This window comes from Paroedura picta, chromosome 2 (assembly GCF_049243985.1).
Source record: "Paroedura picta isolate Pp20150507F chromosome 2, Ppicta_v3.0, whole genome shotgun sequence".
Taxonomy (NCBI): Eukaryota; Metazoa; Chordata; class Lepidosauria; order Squamata; family Gekkonidae; genus Paroedura; species Paroedura picta.
The window spans coordinates 23,581,488-23,608,487 of NC_135370.1; the positions used below are offsets into that span (position 1 = coordinate 23,581,488).

Consider the following 27,000-nt stretch of genomic DNA (forward strand, 5'->3'; position numbering starts at 1 on the left):
TGGGTCTCTCAAGGCGCTACCAGACTTGCAACTTGTTCTTATAGAATCATAGAGTTGGAAGGGACCTCCTGGGTCATCTAGTCCACCCCCCTGCACTATGCAGGACACTCACAACCCTATCTCTCATCCACTGTAACCTGCCACCCTCTTGAGCCTTCACAGAATCAGCCTCTCCGTCAGATGGCTATCCAGCCTCTGTTTAAAAATCTCCAAAGATGGAGAACCCACCACTTCCTGAGGAAGCCTGTTCCATTGAGAAACTTCTCTGACTGTCAGGAGCTTCTTCCGGATGTTCAGACAGAATTTCTCTTGCAGTAATTTATACTGCAGACCAACAGAACTACCCTTTGAAACGACTCCCCACAAGCTAGCCATGAATAATTCTGCACAGTTGATAACTTGGTCAAATCTTTCTAAGACCATTTCTGTTACTGCCAAGGGTGGATGTTCTTAATTCCATATAAAGTTCAGAGTCAAATTTTATAGCTCCGAGCAAAAAAGGTCAAAGGCAAGCCCTGCTATATCACCATGGGGGTATTTGGTTGCATCAGGATTGGACGCTGGCTTGTGGGCGGACAAGAAGAATAAACCACAGGGAAAAGCAAAATGTGAAAAATAGTTTATATTTATGCAAACAAATATTTTACAAATATTTATCAGTAGAGGCTTAAAAATCACTTGGATATAGGGTTGCCAGCCTCCAGGTGTTGGCTGGAGATCTCCTGGCCTTGCGACTGATCCCCAGGCGGTTGAGACCATTTCCCCTTGGAGAAAATAGCTGCTCTGAAGGCAGATTCTATGGCGCTACATCCCACTGAAGCCCCTCCCCTCTCCAAGCCACATCCTCCTCAGGCTCCGCCCCCAAACTCTCCATGTATTTCCCAACCCAGAGCTGGCAACTGTACTTTTACATTTTGGAAAAAAACTCCAGAGCACAGTAAAGAGGGTCCAGACTACACTAGAAAGCAAAGTGCTCATAGCAGTGTTACTGCAAATTCCACAAAAGTGCATACATGGTTAATGTAAAAGCGCTGTACCCATGTCTGTACGCTGTGAGGGGGGGGAAAAAAGAAAGAACCCAAAAGCATTTAAAACACACACACGGCGTTCTCAATCACCACGGTAGCTTTTACAGGATCATGTAGTAACAAGCTTGTTCTTTAAAAAAAAAATGAACAGATATTTGTTTTAAAAAATACAAGTTTCTAGTTTAAAGACACAAAAGTGGTGTGATTTTTTTTTTTTTTACAAAAGAGAACATCTAAGACATGTCAGCTTTATAAAATGGGTGAAATTGTCCATGCGTGCCCCAACCCAGCAAGGGCACGGTAAAAAGGTTTTTTTTTGGGGGGGGGGGGGATCACACTTTGACAATTATAACCTGTGCTTGCTAAAGGGTTCACAGGGTGGGGGTGGGAGGAGTGCGTCCAGCAGCCACAGAAGTGTAATCACTGCTCCTTAATCCACAAGCATACCAGGGAAAAAGCATCGAGCAACATCGAATTACACTTTTGCATTGTCAAAGGCAACTGTCTCAACCCTCTCTTCGAGGATGGGGAAGGGGGAGAGAGGGAGATGTCTTTACTGTTATTATTACATTTCATGACATGTGTGTCAGAGTGTGCTAACATGCTACGTTCACCTCTCTCGGTACTCTAAATATGTTATCGCTTTGAAAACCAACCAAAAGAGGACAGGTACAATCTGTTCGGAAATGTGGCCAGTACCATTCCCCCAGCCCAAAACAAACAGATGTCCTTCGGACAAATTCTATTCATTGCAGGAAGGCCTGTGTGGAGAACTGACCAATGGATTATACCTCAGCTATTTCAGTTCTGAATAGGTCAACTATTTCAGCTGTGGACACACTCTGCAAGGTCAGTGGGGCCACCCTAACTTAGTGGTTTGAGACTTTCAGTACCTGTGTGCATTTTTTTTTTTTGGAAGGAGGGGGGGGGAGAAGACTTCTTAGAACTATAGTTCTGTCCCTGTGTCCTGTTGTCAGCGGGCCCTGAATTCGGATTATCTGGTCCTTCACATTATGAACCCAGAGTATAGTAAACTATGTGATTCCTAAAGAATAAAAGCACTATGCTTAGCAACGCTCTACACCTTCTGCTATATTCTCAGTTCCTAGGAAGTGCTACATGTATATTCTTATGATAGTTTTGCGCTGCTGCTTATTCACCGACTGGTATATTAAAGCAACCAAGACGTCTGTCCAAAGCTAAGCCATGATAAACATTGCAGGAACGACTTACTGCCTCCCATTCCATCCCTGGCACACGTTAGAGCTTTAGCAATTTATAAAGCATATAACCTTCTCATGACATCTGAGTAATGTTTTGGTCATGCAGTCATTTCCTTTCAGAGGCAAAACATCGTCCATCTGTGTTACATAGCGGGGAACGGGGGAGCCCCTGGTCATATCACAAATGATGCGATATCTTGGTCTTTAATTTCCTTCCCTCCCCCCCCCAAAAAAAACAAATTAATCTTAGGACCTGAGAATTTTCCAAATGAGTCCTTCCTATTTAATCTGCTTTTAATTCGCAGCTAGTTTTTAAGCTTCTCATAAAGTCTCCCTGCGAACAAGTAAGCTGTGTGTCACGACTACCTGGAAAATAGCCAAAACTTGGGACAACTGAACGAGTGTATTGGGGGGGGGGGAGAGGAACCTTCCAGGGGGTGGAAGCAGGACTGGTTGGGAGCTTGGCCGGTCTGAGCTTTCAGAGCTCCTACTCTTGAGGAGAGCCAGATGCCCCAGACCACAAGACAGCACATCCGTTTTTACACAGACCGCGAAAACAAGAAGTGAGGAAAACCAGAATCTCTCTAGGCACTTGAGACGTCAGAAGTGTCCGAAGGCGAAGGGTCGTTGGCGCCTGCCTTCAGCTCGCGGGAGCAACACTGGAAGACGCTACTCCCCAAAGTTTTCTGAGCAAAGCGGAAGTACATGACGTGGCCCATGGCGACGAAGGACACGGAAATGAGGACCAGCAATCCGAACGCTTCAGGGTTGGGGGCCAGGATAACCATGATAAAGTGCAACAAGTCCATGAGGTAGTTCATGGAGTTCTGGACGCCGTTGATGATCCCCCTCTCGGATTCTATCACATTTTCCTGGAGCAACTGCGTGACAGTCAGATCGAAGGACCAAAGGCCTGGGAAGACAAAAGGGGGGAGAAGCAATTATCCCCTGCTTGGTAAAAAGAAAAACAACAACAACAAGCAACAGGCCAGTTTGGTGTAGTGGTTAGGAGTGCAGACTTCTAATCTGGCGAGCCGGGTTCGATTCTGCACTCCCTCACATGCAGCCAGCTGGGTGACCTTGGGCTCTCCATGGCACTGATAAAGCTGTTCTTACTGGGCAGTAATATCAGGGCTCTCTCAGCCTCACCCACCCCACAGGGTGTCTTTTGAGGGGAGAAGGGAAGGCGACTGTAAGCTGATTTGAGCCTCCTTCAGGTAGAGAAAAGCGGCATATAAGAACCAAATCTTCTCCTTCTTCTTCTTGCTCTGACAGGGGCAGCCTGCTTTCCTCAGACCTCAACATCTGAGCAGGGTTGGTTAGTACTTGGATGGGAGACCACCAAGGAATTCTAGGATTGCAATGCAGAGGGAGGCAATGGCAAACAACCTCTGAACATCTCTTCTTCAGATAGTGCAGGCTAGCCTAATCTCACTGGATCTTGGAAGCTAAACAGGGTTGGTCATTGGTTAGTACTAGGATGGGAGACCACCAACAAAGTCAAGGGTTGCTATGCAGAGGCAGGTCTTGGCAAGCCACCTGACAGGCCCTTGCCATGTTCCTATAAAGGCCTGTTGTTGGCCCTCCAGAGGAACTTACTGGCCAGTGTGTGAAGCAGGATGCTGGATTAGATGGACCCCTGGTCTGATCCAGCAGGGCTCTTCTGGTTTTCTGATGAAGGCCTCAGCCTCTATGCCTGTTGTCGGCCCTCCAGAGGAACTGGTTGGCCACTGAGTGAGGAAGGATCCTGGACTATATGGACCACTGGTCTTATCCAGCAGGGCTCATCTGATATTCTTAGGAAGGCCTCAGCCTTTCTGCCCTGTTGTTGGTCCTCCAGAGGAACTGACTGGCCAGTGTCTGAGGCAGGATGCTGGACTAGATGGACCCCTGGTCTGATCCAACAGGGCTATTCTTATGCTCTTATGTAATTGTTATGAAGGGATGTAAATTGTCAAAAGTTTTTTTCAATTAAAAAAAGAAAACAGCTCCAAAAGACTGGCTAAACCACCACTTTCTTGGCAAGCATTCCACAGAGATAAATATTTCTGCCTCCCTGTAAACAGGCCTTTCAGAGCAAATGTCAAGATAATATCGCTGAAGTCGTACGGCTCCCAAGGTTTCTATTTTTTGCTCCACGTATTGTGCAAGACCCAGTACACAAGGAACATGATCCGGCCGGTTTTGGGTAAACAGTTCCACAGCCAGGTTGTAGTGGTCACAAACCTCAACAGAACATACCCCGAAGCTATTATTAACCTGTATAAGCAAAATCCATCTGATCCTCTCTTAAAACCACCTATGCAGTGGATGTACCAATGGCCACAGGCACAGACAGCTTTAAAAGGGGACTAGACCGGGATCCCCAACCTTTTAAAAAATATTTATTATTAGACCCTACAGGCACCTATGGAGTCCTGACAGAATGTGGTGGGTGCAGCCACACAAGGGCTGCCACAAAATGGCTGCCGTGAGAGGCAGAGCCACCCTAAAATGGCTGCCACAGCTTATCGTCAGTCACACAGTGAGATCCTTGGGCTGTGGTGGCAGCTACTGCCAAAACATTAAAAAAAAATCTGCACAGCCAATAGCCAATCAAGAACCTTGAACAAAGGTTCCACCTCGCTCTGCCCACTCTTTAAGAACACTTGGCAGGGCCAGGAACAGTAGCAGCAGTCGTCATGCTGGGCATCCTTAGATTCGACAAAATCATGGAGAGAGGTCAATCAATGGCTTCCAGCCAAAATATCTAAGGCATTCAGTGCAAAGGAGCTGCACCGTTGATTTCCCAATGTTATAGATAAGCCGAAAACGAAATCAAAAGACCAAAATAATGAATGCCTCATCCACTCTTATTAGATTTAATAAGTATATTAATCATTCAACTTCTTGGCGATCAGAACGGGGTCCCGGGTACATTTCTCCTGTTTCGGATTCTTCCTCAATGATTGCCACTCCAAAATCTATGTTCCATTTAGCAGGAATAAACTATGTCAAGACAAGAGAGCGTACAGCCAAGAGATACGCCTTATTTGATTTGTAAGTGCTAAATGAAACATAGATTTTGGAGTGGCAATCATTGAGGAAGAATCAGAAAACGGGAGAAATGTACCCGGGACCCCGTTCTGATCGCCAAGAAGTTGAATGATTAATATACTTATTACACCTAATAAAAGTGGATGAAAATATCTAAGGCAGCAGACCTCTCAGTACCAGAGCTAGGAGGCTACATTAGGGGGAGGGCCCAGCCCGGTATCCTGTATTGGGGCACATGTTTTTCTTTAGACGGCAACTTACCGATTCTAGCAGCAATGACTCCTGTAAACAGCAGGCTGACGGAGACGAGAGGCATCGAGTTGGGAGTCACCCCGGGATCAGAGCCATTGACAAAAGCCGATGCATTCGCCAAGACAGGCATGACGGTGGTAAAGGGCACTTCGGGCAGCACGGGTTCGGGTGCCATCGTCGGGAGTGGGCTGCTTTCAAACAACCTGGCGCTGATGTCCGTGAAGGGGGAAACGGAAAGGTCCAAAGGGCTTCCCGGCATGAAGACGGAAAGCACGCAAAAGACCAGCGAGGCAAACTGGGCTATGCCAGAGATGATGCCCGTGCGCACCAGCCCACACCTGCGGCGCAGCCAGGTGAAGGCCACTGTTCCCATGATTCCAGTCACAGCCGACGCCCCCATGAGGAGGCTGAGGGTGGAGCCGCTCAATCCCTGAGTATAGGCATAGCCTGTGGTTATGCAGTCAAAGCCCAAAACGGTCATGTACAGGAACGCCAGGCCCAGGCCTGCGAGAAACACTGACTGGTTGCAGTAAGCGACCCATCCGTCCCGGAAGGTAATGAACGGCTCCGCGACCCGAGAGCAGAAAGAGACCTCGGCTTCCTGTTGGGGCTCAAAGATGCTCAAGTCTTTCCCTTCGATCAACTTGACTCCTTCGTTGGCCTTCGATTCGCCCTCTGTGGACAAAAGACAGGAGCTGAAGATTCTCAGACATCCCACTCAAAGGGCATTCAGCTCAAAGGGCATTTTATGGCATACTTAGTTTCTAAGCCATTTTTCTTTTTTATTGTTTAACTAAAAGACCGATGTGGAAGTGACCTTAGTACTCAGCAGAGACAATTGTCTTTGGCTCAGTGGGAAATGTGTTTATACCCTGATTCAAAACAGCTGGCTTCAACCTGACAATGAAAAGCATGCTTGAATGCATCTGGGGTTTGGCCACTTTGTGACACAGAGCATTGGAAGGGTTGGCCATTGGTCTGATCCAACATGACTTCTCTTACGTTCTGATGTCTGGGGCAGTGATGCTCTGTATTCTTGGTGCTCGGGGGGGGGGCAAGAGTGGGGGCGTTTCTGGGGTTCTGGCCCCAATCCTGATGGCACTTGGGTATCGGCCTCTGTGTGACACAAAGCATTGGGACTGGAGGGGCCATTGGCCTGATCCAACATGACTTTTCTGATGTTCTTATGAGGGCCTTAAAACCTGATCCTGGAACATGTGAAAATAAGTGTTCTTGATTTTACTGGAGTGTTCCTTAAGGGCAGCAGCTGTATCTGGAGATGCTCAAAATGTTTGTTTGTTTTTAATTAGGGGGAAATCACAATTAGAAACAGGAGTGCTGTATTCATATCCTTCTGTTAAAGTCAACTGACAATTCCAGTCCATGCCTCTAAACTTCAGCTTTCACAAAGAACCATAAAGAGAACCATAAACTTTATTTCTCCCCCATGAGCACCCAAAGCAGCTGACATGGTTCTCCTCAGCTCCATTTTACCTCTCAAGAACCCTACGATTAAGTTAGGAAGCTCACTGGGTGACCTCCAGCTACTCTCACGCTCTCAGCCTAACCTACCCCACAGGGTTGTTGTGAGGTAAAATGGGAGAATTATGTGAAGCTGCTCTGGCTGCCCATTGGGAAGAAAGATGGGCTAGAAAGAAAGTAAATCAATAAATACATTTTTGAGGGAACAGAGGCAGGAGTGATGGTTGGGAACATGAATGACTCTTAACAATATAAAATAAACAATAACAACTAAGCATTATTTCCTCCATAAGGTCACAGATCTTGGAAATTGTTATTCTTTCAAACAAAAATGGAGCAATAAATGTTGGAAAACACGTCAGGATGGGGATGAATGGGATTGTTTTCACTTGGTCAAAGATGCTTTCAGCAATCCCTTTACCTTTCGGGTTATTCAGCTGCTTCAGTTCGGACTCGTCCATCTTGCCGCTGGCTTTGTGAGCCAAGGCAGGCGTTTTCTGGTAGACTTTCCAGAGCAGTAGATATTCCACGCACATGGACATCAAATTCCAGCCAGAAATGAACCCACAGCCAATCACCGGCGATCCAAAGGTCATGATCTGGCCAACAGCCATCGGGGCCAGGATGTTGGTCAGCTGATCAATTCTTCGTATTGTGGCATTCATATCTATGAGGCAACATTGGAAGACATAAGATTGATGGGTGATATTTTAGCGACTGGTAACTCTGTTTAAAAACATATTTTTGAGAGCTGGCAGGCACCTTGGGAATTCTGCAAGGTAGGTGCAGCCACAAAATGGCTGCAAGAGGAGGCGGAGCCAGTCACAAAATGGCTTTTGCAGCTTACTTTCAGCCACGGAGTGAGGACTGTGGTAGCAACTGCTGCTGAAGGAACATTTCTGAAAATATGCACAGCCAATCAGAAGCCTTACTGGACAAAATTCCTACCTAGCCTTGCCCACTTTTAAGAAATACTTGGCAGGTACTAGGAAAGGGACTGGTGGGCACCCTGACACCCAAGGGGACCAAGCCCTCCAGCACATACAGATTTTGAAACATCTGAATGGCATTCATTTCACAAGAGTAGTACCCTCCTGAGGTCTTACATGGAAGGAATTTCATTGACACAGGAGTTCTCCTTGTGGACCTTGGGCCATGAGGAAAGAAAGGTTATAATAGTTAAATTTTAAAATTCCTGAATATCCTGTTTCATGCGTAGGCAGATCAGGGCTTTTAAAACTAAGGCAGCTTCTCAATGGCCAAAGTACTTGAGTCATTTGTGTAGGCACTTATACCCCAGTTGGATTGCTCACAAGGAAACTCAGGCAGAATACATGAGCAAAGGTTATCAAACAACCCAGCACTCCCTTCGTTTAGCTGCTGGTCTTCTAAAGCCATGGAGAAATACTGCTCAAAAAATTGCATTAAAATGTATGGCAACGCATAGAAGTGTATTGCATTGCGGAAGTAGAGTGAGAACCACTTCTGAATATAAATCTATTTCTTTATTTGATTTTTATACCTCTTGGAAAGCAGGCGTGGGATGCTTTGCAATAAATAATAACTACAGACAAAACCAATAGCTCTCCCCCACCCAGCAGATACCCTCTTCCAGGCTAATCGGATGAGAAGGGTCTAAAACAAGGAGGGATCCAAGGTGAATGAGGGAGGCACAAAAATATATTTCTTTTCAATGTGACATTAATCACAGAATCATGGCATTGGAAGGGGCCATACAGGCCATGTAGTCCAACCCCCTGCTCAATGCAGGGTTGAGAGCCCTGAGGGAACTAAAACTCAGGGGTAGTCAACCTGTGGTCCTCCAGATGTCCATGGACTACAGTTCCCATGAGCCCCTGCCAGCATTTGCTGGCAGGGGCTCATGAGGATTGTAGTCCATGGACATCTGGAGGACCACAGGTTGACTACCCCTGCTATAACTGATCCAAGGTTTCCCAGCAGGCTTCATGTGGAGGAGGGGGGAGTCAAACCCAGTTCTCCAGCTTAGAGTCTGATTTTCTTAGACACTGCAGCAAGTTGACTCTGTTTTGGGGGGCCCTGATTGTTCTGCCAGGGATAGCGATTACAGACTCAACTCCTCCCATGCTATCCAACCCACTAGTTAAAACCTGCCACTCAAGCACTGCTCTCTGTGCTCCTGCTCTCAGAGCTGAGACAGGCGGCATCTTCAGACAGGGCCTTTTTGGGGGTGGCACTTCTTGCTTTTGCTGCATCCTTTCCCTTGCCGGGTCTACCTCCTTCCCCTTGCCCAGTATCTACCTCACTGTCTTTTGAGCACTGGGCTAAATAATTTCCTTTTTAACTCAGGTTTTTAGTTAGAGGAGTTTATCTTTCCAAGTTTTTTTTTCCTTAAATGCCTGCAGACTGTTCTGTGGATAGTTTTTATGCTGTTTATGTCTAATGCCTGGTTGTTTGGTATTGTTCTGCTATTTCAATTGTATGCCACCTTGTTCAGGACTCTGAAGAGGTGGCTTAAAAGCATCCTAACTGAAGAGAGATTCAGGTGTGCAGCTGTGTTGGTCTGAAGCAGCAGAACAATGTTCGGGTCCAGTGACACCTTGTAGGACAACAAAGTTTTATTCAAGGTATAAGCTTTTGAGTGCATGCACACTTCTTCAGGTACTGAAGAAATCCATCAACAACTCAAAAGTTCTCTTATTTCTAGGATTGTGGTGTTAGGGAGGAAAGCGAACAACATCCATGGAGACCGATACCAAACACACTACCAAATTGGAGTTGAGCAGTATGGCTGCTTTCCTAAGAGTTAAAACATGCAGACAAGTGAAATCCAGAGCAATCTGGAAACTCAGGAGCAGCCCCTCCCTCTCGACCCAGGTTTCCTCGCAGGGTTGTTGTGAAGATAACGCAGAAAGAGGAGACAAGCAAGTACAACGTCCTGCCTGCTTTGGAGAAGGGCGGGGGCCTCTAGGACTTATCTTGCCATCCAGGTAATTTTCCATTCTTAGGCAGAAATCAAACCCATTCTGGGAATGCCATTCTATTTCCCTGACTTGGCTCTATACGACTGTCCAGGGGAGAATCCCTTGAAGTTAATACAAGCGTCACGTGGAAAGGAGTCATGGGCTCACACCCTCTGAAAATATCTGATGACACACTTTAATTGCTGAACAATGCCGCTCTGTATTCCTGAGGCCTTCCCTCTTTCAGGATGCCACCTCCTAATTACTGGGGACCACACTGCACATCGGTCCTTTGACGGGATTTGTGAGATTTACGGAAGAAGAGCGCTGACCGGACTGGGCCAGGTTAGGCTGATCTCATCAGATCTCAGAAGCTGAGCAGGGTCGGACCTAGTTATTATTAGGATGGGAAACTGTCAAGCAACTCCAGAGGCCAGCAGTGAAAACCCTTGAAAACTCTATGGGACGGCCTTATAAATCAGCTAAGACCTGAGGGAACCCCCCAACACCATAGGAGAAAACACTGTCATTCGTGCTTGTTCACTGATATTTCCTCCATTATTTTTAGCAGAACAGACTCTTTTTTCCCCTCCCTTTCCTGCCATAAACTCACTCATCACATGCGAACAAATTTACATTGGTTTACATTCAGCAGAAATCGGGAGGCTATTCCCGATAGGTGATGTAAATTATTCCTCTTCTACAATATACTTTTTTGGCGGGGAGGGCCTTCCATTGTGGCGCTTTCACACACGCTAGGTAACACACTTTCTATCCACTTCCAACGCACTCTGCAGCTGGATTTTTACTGGGTGAAATGGCAAACTCCACTTCTAATTGGTCACTGAAGTGGACTGAAACGGCATGATTTAGTGTGCTTGAAAGTGCCCAATTCAAATGCTGCTTTATCTACTCTAATTAGACCAGGAGTAGTCAAACTGCGGCCCTCCAGATGTCCATGGACCACAATTCCCAGGAGCCCCTGCCAGCGAATGCTGGCAGGGGCTCCTGGGAATTGTAGTCCATGGACATCTGGAGGGCCACAGTTTGACTACCCCTGAATTAGACTTTAGTATTTAAAAAGGCACTATTGCTCAGGCAATAAATGCATCTCACATACTCACATGGAGGGGGGGGGGGGATAATGCAACTTCTGAGCTACAAGTTTTACTTTCAGCCGAACCCAGGCTTTCTCAACAAGGGTCTCATAAAACCCTGGGGTTTCTTGATGGCCCTGGAAGGGTTTCCTGAATGGGTAGGAGGTAATTAATTTTTGGTGAACATTTATCACGTAATATAACCATTTAAGGTTATGTTTATCCACCACCACCCCACCCCATGGCCAGTGATAGGCTTGGAGGGGAGGGGTCAGGGAAGGGGCCCTGGGTAGGCATAAGCACAGCTCTGCTTCCCAACCATATTCTGCACAATTGTGCCATTTCTGAGGTTTCTCAAAGCCTGAAGAATGTTTCTCAATGGGATTCTCAATGGTTAAAAAGTTGTGAAAGGCTGGCCTGACCCATCTCACAGGGTTGTTGTGAGGAAAAAATTGAGGAATTTTGTTGGGCCTGAATATTGAGAAAGGTATTTTCAGAAGTTTTAAAAATTCAGAAAAGGAAGCATCGTCTCTGTCATGCTGGAGGGAATGCCTAAGATAAGGCATGCCAGAAACAATTTGTGTAGCCTAAAACAAAATGCGTTTTTTTGTTTTGTAACAGTTGTTTACTTGCTCACAAAATTTACAGAAGGGAATTGACTAAAATGCATAGGATTTGATAGACCAAGGTTTCTTTAACTGAGCAACAGTCCCGGTTAATTTTTTAAACTATACTTAATTAAAGCCTTCAGGAAACGCGAGCTGTAATATCATGAAAAAAATGCAGGATGCTCTTTTAAACATCGCAATTAAATGGTGGATAAACAAGTCACTGTGCAGCATGTGTTTGTGTGCCATTTTGACCTAGTGTTTCAGATGAGAAAATGTCTGTAGGGGAGCAACGTACTGAGTTGACAGCAAACCCTTCTGCAAATAATAGAACTTACTTCTGAGTAAACATGCCTGCACTGGGGTTTAAGGTCAGCTGTATGGCAATATAATCCTCTTGGCCCATTTTATTTAAGTTTTTTGTAGTTCTCTTTTCTCACTGGGACACTAGGCGGGTTACACAGTCGCTAAATTTTTAGTTGAAGTACTTATAGCCAGAAGTAAGTTCTTTTAATGTATTACTGTTTTATCTGTTTTGCTGGTGTCTATATTTCCTCTTGCCCTGACCTTCTGCCATATATATGTTGTAATATTCTGGAATGCCAACAAAGGTAAATGAATAAATGAACTGGCTACCCATCTGGAAGGGAAGGGAAGGGAAGGGAAGGGAAGGGAAGGGAAGGGAGGAAGGAAGGAAGGAAGGAAGGAAGGAAGGAAGGAAGGAAGGAAGGAAGGAAGGAAGGAAGGAAGGAAGGAAGGAAGGAAGGAAGGAAGGAAGGACCCCACGACGTTTCATATAAACTGCTCTGAGCCGTATGGGAGGGTGGCATAGAAATCTAAGAAAATGAATAAATAAAACAATCTATTTGCTCAACGTTGTCAGTGCAACAGTTGAATTACAACAAGGGCTGAAAGGAGCAACGGGTTAGATTAGTCACCTGCTAATCTAAACAGTGTGTCGGTTGCTGCTATCTGTCTCTGAATAGCAGCTAAACGGGGAACGGAGGCTGCCCTTTATCACCGTGACTGACTAACAACTTCTGCAGCCCAGGAAAAGAATGTGCTGATGGCATGTTGAAATTCACATGACAAAAAGGTGTCGAGAGAGCGCCGGGAGCCGCCAGGGCCTCACCTGCCAGCTTGCTTCTGTTGTCGCCTGCCACGACGACCACCCAGTCTCTCTGGATGGTGATAGCGGTGGCGGTGCTGGCCAGGTTGGCGATGTTGGCGATCGTGATGACCAGGATGTAGCACAGGGTCTGCGGGGAGAGAAAGACATTTTCAAGCACCGGGGAAACAAGAACTGAAAAGAGGGAAGGGGGGGAAATAAGGACCGCTCTGCCTCGCATGCCAAGTGGACACTAGAGTCGCGTATTGTTAATTGTTGCGTCCAAACTTGGCCAAAGGCACCGTTCAGGCATTGAGCATTCAGAAGAAAAATTCAACTCTTTGTCGAGCTCATGACTTTTGTCTCTTGATGGGGGTGTGAGAAACAGAAGCATAGAGCTGGAGGGTACCTCAATGGCCATCTGGTCCAACCTCCTGCGCAATGCAGGAAACCCACAGCTCCCCCCCCCACACACACACACACATTCCCCAGTGACCCCTGTCGTATGGACAGAGCCCCCCCAGGATCCCTGGGCCAATCTGGTATTTTTCAGTTTGGGTCTATTGCAGGGGTAGTCAACCTGTGGTCCTCCAGATGTCCATGGACTACAATTCCCAGGAGCCCCTGCCAGCAAATGCTGGCAGGGGCTAATGGGAATTGTAGTCCATGGACATCTGGAGGACCGCAGGTTGACTACCCCTGGTCTAAAGGTAAAGGTAAAGGTATCCCCTGTGCAAGCACCGAGTCATGTCTGACCCTTGGGGTGATGCCCTCCAGCGTTTTCATGGCAGACTCAATACGGGGTGGTTTGCCAGTGCCTTCCCCAGTCATTACCGTTTACCCCCCAGCAAGCTGGGTACTCATTTTACCGACCTCGGAAGGATGGAAGGCTGAGTCAACCTTGAGCCGGCTGCTGGGATCGAACTCCCAGCCTCATGAGCAAAGCTTTCAGACGGCTGCCTTACCACTCTGCACCACAAGAGGCTGGACCTGAAAACATTTCAGTGTTTCCAAAAAATCCCAAATCCCAATACTAGTATGGTATTTGGGGGGATTTGTTTTGGGAAATCCTGATTTTTTTCCAGGTCCAATGGACTCAAAACCAAAAATAGCGGGGGGGGGGGGGGGAGCCAACTCGATCCTGGGGCTGGCTTGGCTTCCCCCTGTAGCACAGTTTATATCATGCTGCATGAGAAGTTGGCAGCCCCAGGATCTGTGGGATGTGGGGAGACTACAGTTGATAAAGCTAATCTAACATGAAACTGGGAAACAGGGGGATCTAATCGGGCGCTTACAGGAGGCCACTTGACTAGGGATCTCCAAATGTTTTTAGAAAGCAGGTGTGGCCAAAGAAATATTTTGCCCAGTAAGGCTTTTGATTGGCTGTGCAGATTTTTTTAAAATGTAGCTCTTGCAGCAGCTGCCACCACAGCACAAGGATCCTCACTGTGTGACTGAAGAGAAGCTACGGCCGCCATTTCGTTGCTGGCTCCACCTCCTGCTGCAGCCATTTTGTGGCTGCACCCACCATGCTATGTCGGAATTCCAAAGGTGCCCATGGACTCAAAAAGGTTGAGGGTCCCCCTACAATAGCCTGATCCACCAGTTCTAGCATCTACAGACCACAGCAAAGCATTAGACTGACGGAATGGGTTATATTTCCGGGGTGTTAAAACCCTTGCAATCTTTACAGGTTTGCATACTTACAAGGAGCCAGCCTTGATACAAGGCCACCAGCTCGGTCTTGAACAGGAACACCATCATCAGGAGGATCCCGCATAAAATGACACATGCATTTTGCACGATTAAGGATGTCTGGGCCACTGTTTGGACGAAAGGGGAAAACAATACAGAGAAAGACACCCGGTTACACTGTAGGCTGCGCCTGACATCAGATGTAAGTCAATCCATGTATATGGCTTTAACCCAGTTCTATTTCAGCAAACATCCCAGGAAAGTTCTACAGGGCTTGAGACTAGTATTTCTGAAGAATCATCTTTATAAGAATAAAGTGAACAGAGGTCAGTTCCGCTGGAGAAAATGACTGCTTAGGAGGTGGACAGTATGGCATTACACCCCACTGAAGTCCCTCCCCTCTCCAAACCCTGCCCTCCCCAGGCTGCATCCCCAAAGTCTCCAGGTTTTTTCCAACCCAGACCTGGCAACACTATCAAGCCCCACCTTCCTCAGGCTCCACCCCTAAAACCCCCAGGTGTTTTCTGACACGGATCTGGCAACCCTAGCAGAACTCCAGCCCCACAGGAAGGCTGGCAACCACAGTTCCTGCTCAGGAACAAAGATCACAGGGAGAGGCCTTCTGGACTGGCCCGTCAACTCAAGAAGCTTGTCTGGTGGGTACACGAGAGAGGACCTTTTAGGTGGTTGCCGCATGGCTATGGAACAATCTCCCCAGGGAGATGCACCTGGCCCCCTCACTTTCACTCTTGAGGACAGGGGTAGTCAACCTGTGGTCCTCCAGATGTTCATGGATTACAATTCCCATGAGCTGGCAGGGGCTCATGGGAACTGTATTCCATAGACTTCTGGAGGACCACAGGTTGACTACCCCTGTTTTAGGAGGCTTCTAATCACAATGGCATTTGATTAGTTCTTCTGCCAACCCAACAGTCTTAAATTATTGATCTTAACTGGTAGCTTTTGTTTATTTTAGTGACTGTCTAGCACAGCGGTTCTCAACCTTCCTAATGCCATGACCCTTGGATACAGTTCCTCAAGTTGTGGTGACCCCCAACCATAAAATTAGGCAAGTGTTCTTTCACAGAAATTAAACCGAAACTGACAGATGGCGTGAAGATCCATTGTTCATGATCGGTTATAAATTGGCGGGTATCTTCAGGAGGAGCAGCAACAGGGGCCACAACCACCCCCGCTGCCAAGCTGCCCGCCCTGCTGCGACCCCTGTGAAAGGGTCGTTCAACACCCCCAAAGGGGTCCCAACCCCCCGGGCTGAGATCCACTAGTCTAGCAGATAAGCTGTCTTAAGTCCCTGCATGATAAAAAGCTGGCTAATAATTTGCTTGAATAAAAACAGATTAAATAAGATACATATATGGAAAGGACAGCTTTAAATATCTTCACGGAAGCACATGTAGAAGCAAGAGGCCTGTTTATGACCTGATGCGCTCCTGCCCAGGAATTCCTGTCTCAAGTTCAGACGGCACATAAGACTGGTTCTCTTCAAATGTTCACTACACCACCTTTAAAAAATGGGCTGTACACTCAAACCACGCGATCCCATGCAGAATCCCAATGGGCTTACATTGGAGTAAATCCACAAAGGATTGCACTGTCAACCAACTTGCAGCTTTGGCACTAGAAGCTGTTGCAGCGAAAACACAGCGGGGAAATACTTGTCTGCTTGAGCTGACCAGGACAAGAGGCCATTAGGGGCACAGGGACCCCTATGTGGGAGCTCACCTCTGTACTAGTATGAGGGTCATAATGCAGGCATACCTTTTAGAAAACAGCTCCAGTCTAAAGCATCAGTGGCCAAATTGACTCTCCAGATGTCCATGGACTACAATTATCATGAGCCCCTGTCAGAACCATGTTGGCAAGGGCTCATGGCAACTGTAGTCCATGGATGTCTGGAGACCCACAGTTTGAGCACCCTTGGTCTAAAGTAAATGAATTAGATCTCCAGTGGCTTCCTTGATTGAGTCCATCCCTCTCCCAGTGGGCCATGTTCTTTTCCTGCTGCCCTTGACCTTTCCTAGCATAACTGGATTTCCATGGTGTGTTAAACATTCCACCAACTACACGGAACCCCTCCGCTCTCCTCTTCTCTGTGAGAAGGGAGGGACAAATAATTTGAAGTCAGCCACATTGTTTGGCTCATGGTCCTTCTCTGGCCACCCCAACTCTAAACCTGGACTCTTTCTGCAGATTGACTGGATAGCTCAAGAGGTCCACGTTCAAAGAAACATGGCCCAGCCCCATTAGTCTGTCGCTTCTTCCCTGTAGATCAGGGGAAGAAGGGACTCATAGAAGAATTCCATTCGAAGGCTGGGGGGGAATTTCATCTAAAGTATTTAAACTACGGGCACAAATTAAAGACACATTTGTTTACAAGTGAGGAAACACGCTAAATTGTCAGCAGCAGCCATCTGGCAGGCTCTGCTAAATTATTGGCCGCAGGTTCCTTTTCCTTGAGGAACTCCGCCGAGCTCGTGAACCGCCACCGGAGAGAAGAGAGGCTCACCCCTTCACTCCGTCTCCAAAACAAAAGTGTCATTTATAAAACGCCAAGACTGCGTTCGAGGAGGCAACGCCCAGCTTGGGTAGCTGCAGATTTCGTCTAATGGCACTCATTATTTCAAAAGGGCTTGAAGTCGGTAATTACTTGATGCGTAAAGTAGAAAAGGCACACAGGGTGAGCCAATTATTACTGAGCTGCAAGTGCCTACTTCATATTACAGAGATCATATTACTTGTTTTTTTGGGGGGGGGAAAGTTGTGCAATTCGGTGCGTGCTTTCTTAGTGGCAAACTCCACTGAATACTGAGGCCTACTGACTTGCTTCAGGCTAAACATGGAGAGGAGGCGGTGAAGGAGGCCGAGTTACATTTACTTTTACATTTAGAGCTGATAAAGCACAACATTAACCCTCCGGGCGGCTTGCACCTCTAGCCAGAACGGCATTCAGTTTGACAACATACCAGCGTCAGCGGCACAGCCAGCGTCTCTTGAAAGAGCTGAAAGCTTGCAAAGATCTCTCTCGCCCTTTTAATAATGCAGCGAGGAGTCAGGCCTTGTCTTGGGGTAGCTCAAGCTCTCTGTTCTATCTTGCAGTGGCTCTGGCTCCCCTCAAGAGGCAAGGAGGCTCTTCGGGAAAACTCCGATCAATATCACTCACCTTTAAGCCTCGGATTCTTGTCTACCCAGTCCCCGATAATGGCTCCCAGGAGGAGGACAGATCCGGCCACCACCAGACCATAGACTGCTGTCAAAAGCAAGCTGTTTCCGTACAGTTCGACCAGGAAGACGGACACTGCGAAGTGCCACATGCGATCGCCCTGGAATAAAAGGGATTTCATATGAATTATAGGGAACACACACCAACTAGTGATGGGCCAGTCCTGCAAATCCTGGGCTATTCTGCGCCCACCTATCACAAAGAGAAGCTGCCAGAAAGAGGACAGTCTTAGGGTTCCCAACCTCCAGGTAGGAACTGGAGACCTCCTGTTCTTACAAATTATATCCAGAGTACATAAATGGCTTATTTATTTTAAAAATTATACCACTTCTCCTGGAGAAAATGGCTGCTTTCGAAGGTGGACTGCATCAGGGCTAGTCAACCTGTGGTCCTCCAGATGTCCATGGACTACAATTCCCATGAGACCCTGTCCATGGACTACAATTCCCATGAGCCCCTGCCAGCAAATGCTGGAACATGAACATCTGGAGGACCACAGGTTGACTACCCCTGGACTGCATGACATGACAAAGGTGGACTGCATGACCCTACGGAGGTCCCACCATGCCCTACACCCCACTCTCCCAGATTAGGGGTCATCAGATGCCCTTTGGCCACCAGCAGGGGATGGGGAGGTAAGGTAGCCAGATTCAGGATGGAAAACATCTGGAGACTTGGGGGTGGAGCCTGGGGAGGACAATGGAGAGCAATGGCATAGAGACCGCCCTCCAAAGCATCCATTTTCTCCAGGGGAACTAATCTCTGTAGTCTGGAGATGTGCTGTTTTTCTGGGGGATCCCCAGGTCCCACCTGGAGGCTGGCCTTCCTGCCCAGGCTACACCTTCAAAGTTCCAGTTATTTCTGAACCTGGGGCTGGAAACCTGAGGTTTTCGGCCACTGCAGAGGAGCCACCAAAATCAATGTTCTCCAACAGCAATGTTGTCCAAGAACTGGAAACTATCGTAAATACCATCTTTATCGACTTGGTTTGACAAAATGGCTGAATTCTCGAAAATGGCTAAACTAACCAGTATAACTGACAGAAAACCACCAGGAGACCATCAAGAACAATGGCGTTACTATACAGACTACCTCGCCAAATAAAGATTATTTTTATTATTATATTTCTTGGCGTACTGGCTCATGCTGGGTTACATTACAAAAAGTCCCATAACAATAACTCCAATTTAAAAAAAAATTAAAATCACACTATTATTAGAAGTCTGATCTTTGGGGGGAGGGGAACGGGGGGATACAGGGGAAGATCTGCATTTAATAATCTAACCATGTTTAGTTCTTTTTTCTTATGCAATAATAAAAATATATATTTTTAAAAAAGCAAAGTCAATATTGTCTGGGAGCACGCAGCCTACATCCTGCTGACATATCTGAAGGGACTGATGCAGATGCTATTGGTAGCTCTTGATTACACACCAACAGCCTACTATCATGCATGCTAGTACACAGGACTGCACTCTTGAGTGTGGTACAGCTTAATCTTATATGATAATATAATAAAAATAAATGCTATCGCACAATCCCTGTGGGAAAGTTGGGGTCAACTGACGGCTTTCCGCAGGGCCTGCAAGACAGAGCTCTTCCACCAGGTCTATGGTTGAGGCCAGTGCTGTAGGACAGGGGTAGTCAACCTGCGGCCCTCCAGATGTCCATGGACTACAAGTCCCATGAGCCCCTGCTAGCGTTTGCTGGCAGGGGCTCATGGGGATTGTAGTCCATGGACATCTGGAGGACCACAGGTTGACTACCCCTGCACCAGAAGAAAGCAGACCTTGTGCCCTCATACTGTCCCTTCTCTATCTGACTCTTTTCCCAGGAAGCTTAGAGCATTCTATAAAGTTCATCCTAACTCCATTTTATCCTCACAACACCCCTGTAAGGTAGGTTGGAAGAGAGAAGATAACTAGTCCAAGGTCATTCAGGCTGCAATAGATGGCTGTGTTAGTCTGTCTGCAGCAGTAGGAAAGTGATTTCAGATGCCAATGGACAACAGCACTCTCCAAGGTAGAAGGACAGACTGACTCGGATTCTAGCTCCGTGTCTGAAGAAGTGAGCAGTGACTCACAAAAGCTCCTTCCCTGCCACAGATTCTATTAGTCTTTCAGGGGCTCCTGGACTCTTGATCTCGTCTACCATCACTTAAACTGCAATCCAATGCAATCTTGCCATGCAGTAATACTTCAGTCCTACTGAAAAATTTGGACTTATTTGTGTGGAGGAAGGCACAAGACTGCCGGTGAACTTTATAGCCAAGTGGAGATTTGAACTCTGAACCCAGTCGCAGCAAGACACAAAACCTCTATGTCACACCAGCTTCTGTACACATTTGGGTCCTGCACGTCTTCTGTCTTTCCCAAAGCAGTGGATGCTCCAAATCTCCTCAACCAACCCCCCCTTGATGTCCTCCTCCCGAGGTTCTCCACTTTCCTCACTGGTTCCTCCAGCTGGTCTCCCATGTGCCATCTCACCACAGGTATCAGGGAGGTGGACTCAAAGGTAAGGCCAATCCTATATCTCCAAAGTGCTTTAATCTCAGTGGAAATGCCACTTATGCTTATGCAAAGCTTGCGTGAGCCCAAAAAAGTGGGAGAAAGAATGAAAATAGTATATTCAATGAACCCCACAAAACAGGGGAGGTGCCTGAAATAAATGCCACTGACTTAAGTGGACTTATAAACTCATTTGGCTGGTGTGCACGCAAAAGGCACTGGCTAGAGCAATGGAAAACTGATATTATCCTAGCAACTGAGATAGAACGTAAGCGCTGAGAAGGAAAGAAAATGGTAAGAGATCAGATGCGAGTATAATTATTTTACCATTATTCAAAGATAAGTATTCAGTTGTGGAGCCTGCAGCCATCCGGCAACAAGAGGTTTGCCATCAGGCAGAGGGGAATACATAAACAGAGTTTTCTCGTTTCCCCCTGCACGTTTGCTGGCTGGTGTATGGTCACAGAACATATTCGGAAACCCAGGTCTCTGGAGAAAGCAGGATATCAGTTTGTTAAATAAATCACTCCTGCTGATTTACTCCAGACCAGGGCCTAATCTGCACACAATAGATAATGCACTTTCAATGCACTTTTGAAGTAGATTTTCCTGTTCCGCACAGGAAAATCCAGCTGCCTAAACACATTGAAAGTGCATTATCCTATGTGTGCGGAATCGGCCCAGGTTTAACACAGACAATGGAGCTGTTCCACAGGGAAGAATATGCAAAAAAAGAGACAGAGTGCAGGAACACCTTTAAGACTAGCAAAATTCGTGGTAGGGGAGGAGCTTTCAGGACACACAGCTCACTTCTTCGGGTACAGCTGGAATGTGAGTCTGTCTGTCCTTGCATCATGAAAAGTGGGGGGATTTCAGATGCTGAATGGCATTAGGAGGTGGGTGACAATAGTAGGTAAATAGCAATAGCTATACGTTTAGCAGCAGATAATACACAACGCAGCCATTTCACAATGCATGAAAATATGCAGACGTACCATTTTTTTTTAAAGATCACGATGTTAATTCAACAAAGTCTATAAATGCCATTTAAGAGAATATATGGATGGACCTATGTAAAGAATAAAATAGTAGTTTCACAAAAATTTGGCAGATTGGGGGGATGATGTAGGGTGGAGGGGATTATGATGACCTTTGTCTGATGACCTTGGCCTAGCCAGGCTCAGCCTAACCCACCTCACAGGGTTGTTGTGAGGATAAAATGGAAGAGAAGAACAATGTAAGCCGCTTTGGGTTCCCATTGGGGAGAAAAGCAGATGACGTAAATAAAACCTTTAAACATTCATAGCAGAGCTTTGTGGACTGTTTCTTTCCCACCATACCGGGAAAAAAGTGAGGAATCAGACATCCAAGCTTCGCACCAGCGGCTCTAACAAATATTAACCAGACTGTTAACAGGACCAGGAAACTCAGTTGCCTTGTTTTGAAACTGCACAAATTCAACAACCATTTGACAACACTCCCTGTTCCTGAACACATTTGCTTTAGAAACAAGTTGAGCTGGAATCAGCAAGTCGACTCCCTGCGAATGCAGTTGGGAGGAAGACTTTAGTCTCCCGGCCCAAGAGATCAAAAGTTCACCTGAGGAGGGATATTGATCCAGAGATCCTTCTAAGGAGGAACAGGAGGCACACCTGAAGCTGAGTGCACCCACCCACCTGCTTTGCCCTCTCAAACATAACTGATTGCTCCTTCCCTCACCAGCCCTGAGCTCTTGGGAGGAAAAGAACAGTCGTGCTCGGAGATTTCGTCTCTGACCCCTCATATGCCAGGGAAGAAACTGCTCGGATAACTCGTTTCTAGAAATAATTTCGGGATTTTTCACAGTGCTGACTCTTGAACTTTGCATCTGCAGTGATTTTCAAACATGAAAAGATGTCTGTAGCTTTGCATCTTACTGGGAAACCAGGCAGACTGTTCAGTTAATTCTAAGCCAAAGTATAAAAAGTACTCTGTCTGGACTACTCCCTTTATTTATTTAGAGCATCTTTCTAAGCCCATTGATTCACAAAAGCAAAATTCTAGTGATAATTCCACTATAGGACTTGCTTGCTTGTTCCATCATCACAATCTGGGCTCCGAATCACAAATTCACTAGCATACCGTCACATGCTTGCTGCCCTGTTGCACCTTTAAATCCCGGCTGACCAGATCATAGGACAAAAAGTGTAACTTCTGGTTGAATTCTGGATCAGGCTTCAGGTTTTGGTTATCACCTTTAAGGCCATACGCGGTCTGGGCCCAGTGTAGATAAGGGATCGCCTCTCCGCTTACACCCCCAAAGAGCCTTACGCTCCATCAGTTCCAATTTACTGGCGATCCCAGGCCCCAAGGAAGCCCACTTGACCTCAAACAGGGCCAGAGCCTTCTCTGTCCTGGCCCCCACCTGGGGGAACGAGGTCCCAGAGGAGATCAGGGCCCTGACGGAACTCGAACAGTTCCGCAGGGCCTGCAAAAGGGAGCTCCTCCGCCAGGCATTTGGTTGAGGTCGACCTGAACCACCGCTTCCAATCCCTCAGCCACCCTCCTACAACCATCACTGCAGATTTGCCCGGCCACCGGGCCATCAGTAAGCACTGATATATTGTTCTCCCCAATGTTCTATTGTTCATAATGTTATCGTTATTACTGTATTATCATAAACTGAGTTATTTGTATGGTTTCTGTTTGATGTAAACCACCCTCAGCCTTCGGGGAGGGTGGTATATAAATATAATAAACAAACAAACAAACTGTGAGCAAGCTGCATTATACAGATCAGCCAAAAGTCCATAGTATTGGTCATACTTTACTTACCCAAGTGGACAGGGCATGGCCAGAGTACAGGAGGAATTTGGCAGATGTTAAGTAACTGCCACAGGATCCTAAGGTGGAAATTAAAGAAAAGAAATGCTATATGTCATTCAAGTACATTTTGGTGGGTAGCTGTGCCGGTCTGAAGCAACAGAACGAAGTTTGAGTCTGGCAGCACCTTGAAGACCTAAGAAGTTTAATTCTTGGTATTAGCTTTCGTATGCCTGCTCACTTCTTCAGATACCCTGAAACAGACTTTCACATCATCACATATATCTGTATGCTAGTTTGCTGCTATCCAAAGGGCTTACCAACCACTTCAATCCCATCGTAGCTACATTTATCACTCAGTCACTTATGCCTCTTGACTCTAAGTAACCCTCCCTGGCAACCGACTCCCCCTCACCTACAGTTGTGGGAAGTCTGTTTCCATGTATCTGGTGTGCATGCGCACAGAGGTCTATGCCCAGAATTTTGTGGCTCTTAAAGGTGCTCCTGGGAATCAAAGTTTGTTCAAGTACATGACTTTTGTTCCCCCTCTTTTCTATACAACTGCAAAGTTAACTTTTTTTTAAAAGACACTTTATACAGAAAAGGAATTTGCAGTAATACCTGTGAATGTGACACATTACTATTGATTATGCCCACAGCTGCCCCTTCCCTTTTCCCAGGCAGACTTAAGGTGGCTTTCAAAAATTAACCCCCCCCCCAAAAAATACACCTTTCCAGTTTAATACAGAGAACTCGGTTCACTGGAGAAGGGCAGAGCGCAAGGACGGCATGAAGAAGAAGAAGAAGAAGAGTTGGTTCTTATATGCCGCTTTTCCCTACCCAAAGGAGGCTCAAAGTGGCTTACAGTCGCCTTCCCATTCCTCTCCCCACAACAGACACCCTGTGGGGTGGGTGAGGCTGAGAGAGCCCTGATATTCCTGCTTGGTCAGAACAGTTTTATCAGTGCTGTGCCAAGCCCAAGGTCACCCAGCTGGCTGCATGCGGGGGAGCGCAGAATCGAACCTGGCATGCCAGATTAGAAGTCCACACTCCTAACCACTACACCAAACTGGCTCTCATGCAGAAGTGACCTGGCTTGGTTCTCTGGGCACCTCCAGTTGGAGACCCTCAACTGAACTGAAGAACTGAAGTCAAGGACGACCCTCTCTGTCCACACCCCTGGGATCAGACAATACCAAGGTCTACGGGCTGACAGCTGGACTCAGCATAAGGTGATACAGTGAATGTCTCTAAAGCCATAAAATCTGTTGACATTCTACCAAATATCGTGCACCCACATCTGATCCACAGGGCCATATTTTGCTCCCCATTGCCTCAGCCCCACCTGACAGATGGTCAGAGATTATTCATACGCTGTCCAGCACCTGAGTGCACAGTGGTCCGGCCACATGTGACTGGGGTGGGGCTGACCCTTGGACAGCGTGGCTGAACCCTGCCTGTCCTTTTATACAAAAGCTAAATGCAGTCCTTCAACACACCACCGCCAGGCACCTAAACCCACACAGGTGCCTCTGCTGGCATGCACACCTGTAAGAACACATAAAGTGGGCTGATATTAAATCAGACCACTGGGGTCCATCAAAGTCAGTATTGCCTGCTCAGGCTGGCAGCCGCTCTCTCCCATCACCTCTTGCCCGGTTCTTTTAAACTGGAGACGCTGGGAGTTTCCGCATGCCAAGCAGAGGCTCTGCCAGCCAGCCAGCCAGCGCCTCTCTCCCTATATGGAACTTGCAAATGGAATAAATTAATTCCTAAGCAGTGTACACAAGGAGCTTGCTCGCTCTCCTGCTGTCCATATGCCAGGAGGCAACCTGCCGCCTTTCTTTACCCAGCTTGCTTCCTTTGCACGCCTCTGTGTGCAGTTTTGGAGAGGGACTCCAATCTACCTGCCCTAGGTGAATGGGGGGGGGGAGGCTGCTTGCAGGGACTAGGAGCAATCAGAAACAAATCTACCCAAGAATCCTACTATTCAAGGGGGCTTCTTCCCGAGAAAAGAGCAGGTAGCTCAAGCAGGGAGCCCTGACTCATAAAAGCTCATCCCTGCCCCGAATTTTGCTGGTCTTTCCGACTGAAAGTCCACAGCACCACCACGAATTCTAGTAAGCTCCAAAGTGCTCCTAGACTCGGGCTCTTTCTTGCTGCCGCAGACGGACTAGGAAGCCGACCCATCTCGATCTCCCTCCCCGGAAAGCATCCTCGGAAAGTCCGACCCCCGCAGCAGCAAGTTCGAGTCCGGAGACAACTTTTAAGACCAGCGACTTTTTCCTTCCAGGCACCTGCTGCTTTCGGTCGCAGGTAAGCAGATGAGGGCCTTACAGGGGTGGGGGGCAGGGATAAGGGACTCTGCACAAGAACAGAGGCACTCTGTTCTGCACTGCCAGGTGGGTCAGGACCTTACAGGGGTGGGTAGGTGGGTGGGATAAGGGACTCTGCACAAGAGCAGAGGCACTCTCTTCTGCGCTGCCTGCTTGGTCTGCGCGGCGGCCAGTGCACGCACACACACGCGCACACACACACACCCTGCGCTTGGGGCAAGTTGCGCGCCCGAGCCCCCCATCCCGTCCCGTCCGTCTCACCGCAGCATCCTCGTCCGTCAGGCTGCGCGGCGGCGGCGGCACCGGAGCGGGCCATGGCTGTGCGTCGTCGGGCTGTGCGCGGTGGCGGCGGTCCCTGGAGCTCTGGGGCGGGGCTGGGGGCGCAGAGGGGCTTCTCTCCCCGGGGGTCTTTCCCCACTTAGCTAGCACTGTAGCTGAAGCGGGAAAGCGGTGGCCTTATGGGCGAGGGAGCCGCGCGGCGGCGGCGGCGACGGACGAAGGGGGACCCGGCCAGGCGCGCACCGCCCTTCCTGCTGCTGCGCTGGGCGAAGGCTGAGGCGCCGCTGCTGACCCTCGGGCCGCCGGGGCCGGCCTTTATCCCGCGCCTGCGACGAGGGGCCGAGCGCGGCGGGGGGACAGCCCAGGAGGCGCCTATCCGCGGCCGCCTGATCTGCATAGCCCCGCCCGCCCGTCGGTCGGTCGGTCGGTCCGGAGCGGCGCCCTTGGCCGCTGCCCACACGCGCCTGCCCTTCGCGGCTGCGCGCCTTTGCGAGAGGCCGGCGCTGCTGGTGCGCAGAGCTGGGCGAAGGGGGGCTTTTATAGCGCCGGCCGCCGTCCGTCTCCGCCCCGCGCAAGCAAACAAGCAAGCGAGCGAGGCGCTCGCCCGCGGGGCCCCGGCGACTCAGAGCCCGGCAATGCGGGGCCCGGCCAGGAGCGCGCGCGGCGGGCGGGCGAGGAAGAGGGCCGCCCCCGCGTCGATAAAAGACCCCCGCTGAGGGGAATCGCTTGTGGGGGGCGCGGGGGGAGTAGCTCAATAAAATCACCCTTAAGATCATGCTCTCTCATTCTATAACGACTCACACAATAAATCTTCTTCAGGTTCTTTGCAATATGGGGTGGTCGATAGATTCAGGTGGGGCTGAAGCCGAAGGACACAGTCTGAGTCCAGGGGCACCTTTTGGGCCAACCACGTTTTGTTCTGGGTATGAGGTTTTGTGGGTATGCACACAGGGCACCTTTACAAAGAAAGAGAATTGGCTTTTATGCCCCGCTTTTCTCTACCTGAAGGAGTTTCAAAGCGGCTTACATTCGCCTTCCCTTCCTCTCCCCACAACAAGACACCCTGTGAGGTTGGTGAGGCTGAGAGAGCTCTGACAGAACTTTTCTGGGAGAACAGCTCTAACAGGATTGTGAGTAGCCCAAGGTCACCCAGCTGGCTGCATGTGGAAGAGGAGTGGGGAATCAAACCTGGCTCGCCAGATTCAAGGTGGCCTGTCTTTACTACACCAAGCTGGCTTTCACAACCCTGGAAGTTTTACTCTGGGCATGAGCTTTTGTGAGCACACACACTTCTTCAGATGTTAGCGTCCAGTGGCACTTTGGAAGGCAAAAAACAATTTTTATTCTTCAAATCAGTTTTCATG

At 48.1% G+C, this 27,000-nt stretch overlaps 1 protein-coding gene across 1 annotated transcript; it reads right to left on the minus strand.

The window, feature by feature from the left end:
* Positions 1–607: 607 nt before the first annotated feature.
* Positions 608–25,973, minus strand: SLC40A1 (solute carrier family 40 member 1). The gene is made up of 8 exons (XM_077319448.1): positions 25,619–25,973; positions 23,034–23,101; positions 17,653–17,812; positions 14,484–14,599; positions 12,801–12,927; positions 7,443–7,688; positions 5,549–6,214; positions 608–3,164 (listed from the first exon to the last, which is right to left on the minus strand). The coding sequence occupies exons 1-8, from the start codon at positions 25,671–25,673 to the stop codon at positions 2,836–2,838; spliced, it is 1,767 nt and encodes a 588-aa protein (XP_077175563.1). The 5' UTR covers positions 25,674–25,973; the 3' UTR covers positions 608–2,835.
* Between the last annotated feature and the right edge of the window lie 1,027 nt (positions 25,974–27,000).

What these genes read in the sequence shown, in the direction of transcription:
- SLC40A1 (XM_077319448.1), bottom strand. Translation starts at nt 25,673, where the DNA reads ATGGCCCGCTCCGGTGCCGCCGCCGCCGCGCAGCCTGACGGACGAGGA. An exon ending in CAAGAATCCGAGGCTTAAAG is followed by an intron (nt 14,600 to 17,652) that starts GTGAGTGATATT and finishes TCGTCCAAACAG; the next exon opens with TGGCCCAGACATCCTTAATC. An exon ending in CAACAGAAGCAAGCTGGCAG is followed by an intron (nt 7,689 to 12,800) that starts GTGAGGCCCTGG and finishes GTTGCCTCATAG; the next exon opens with ATATGAATGCCACAATACGA.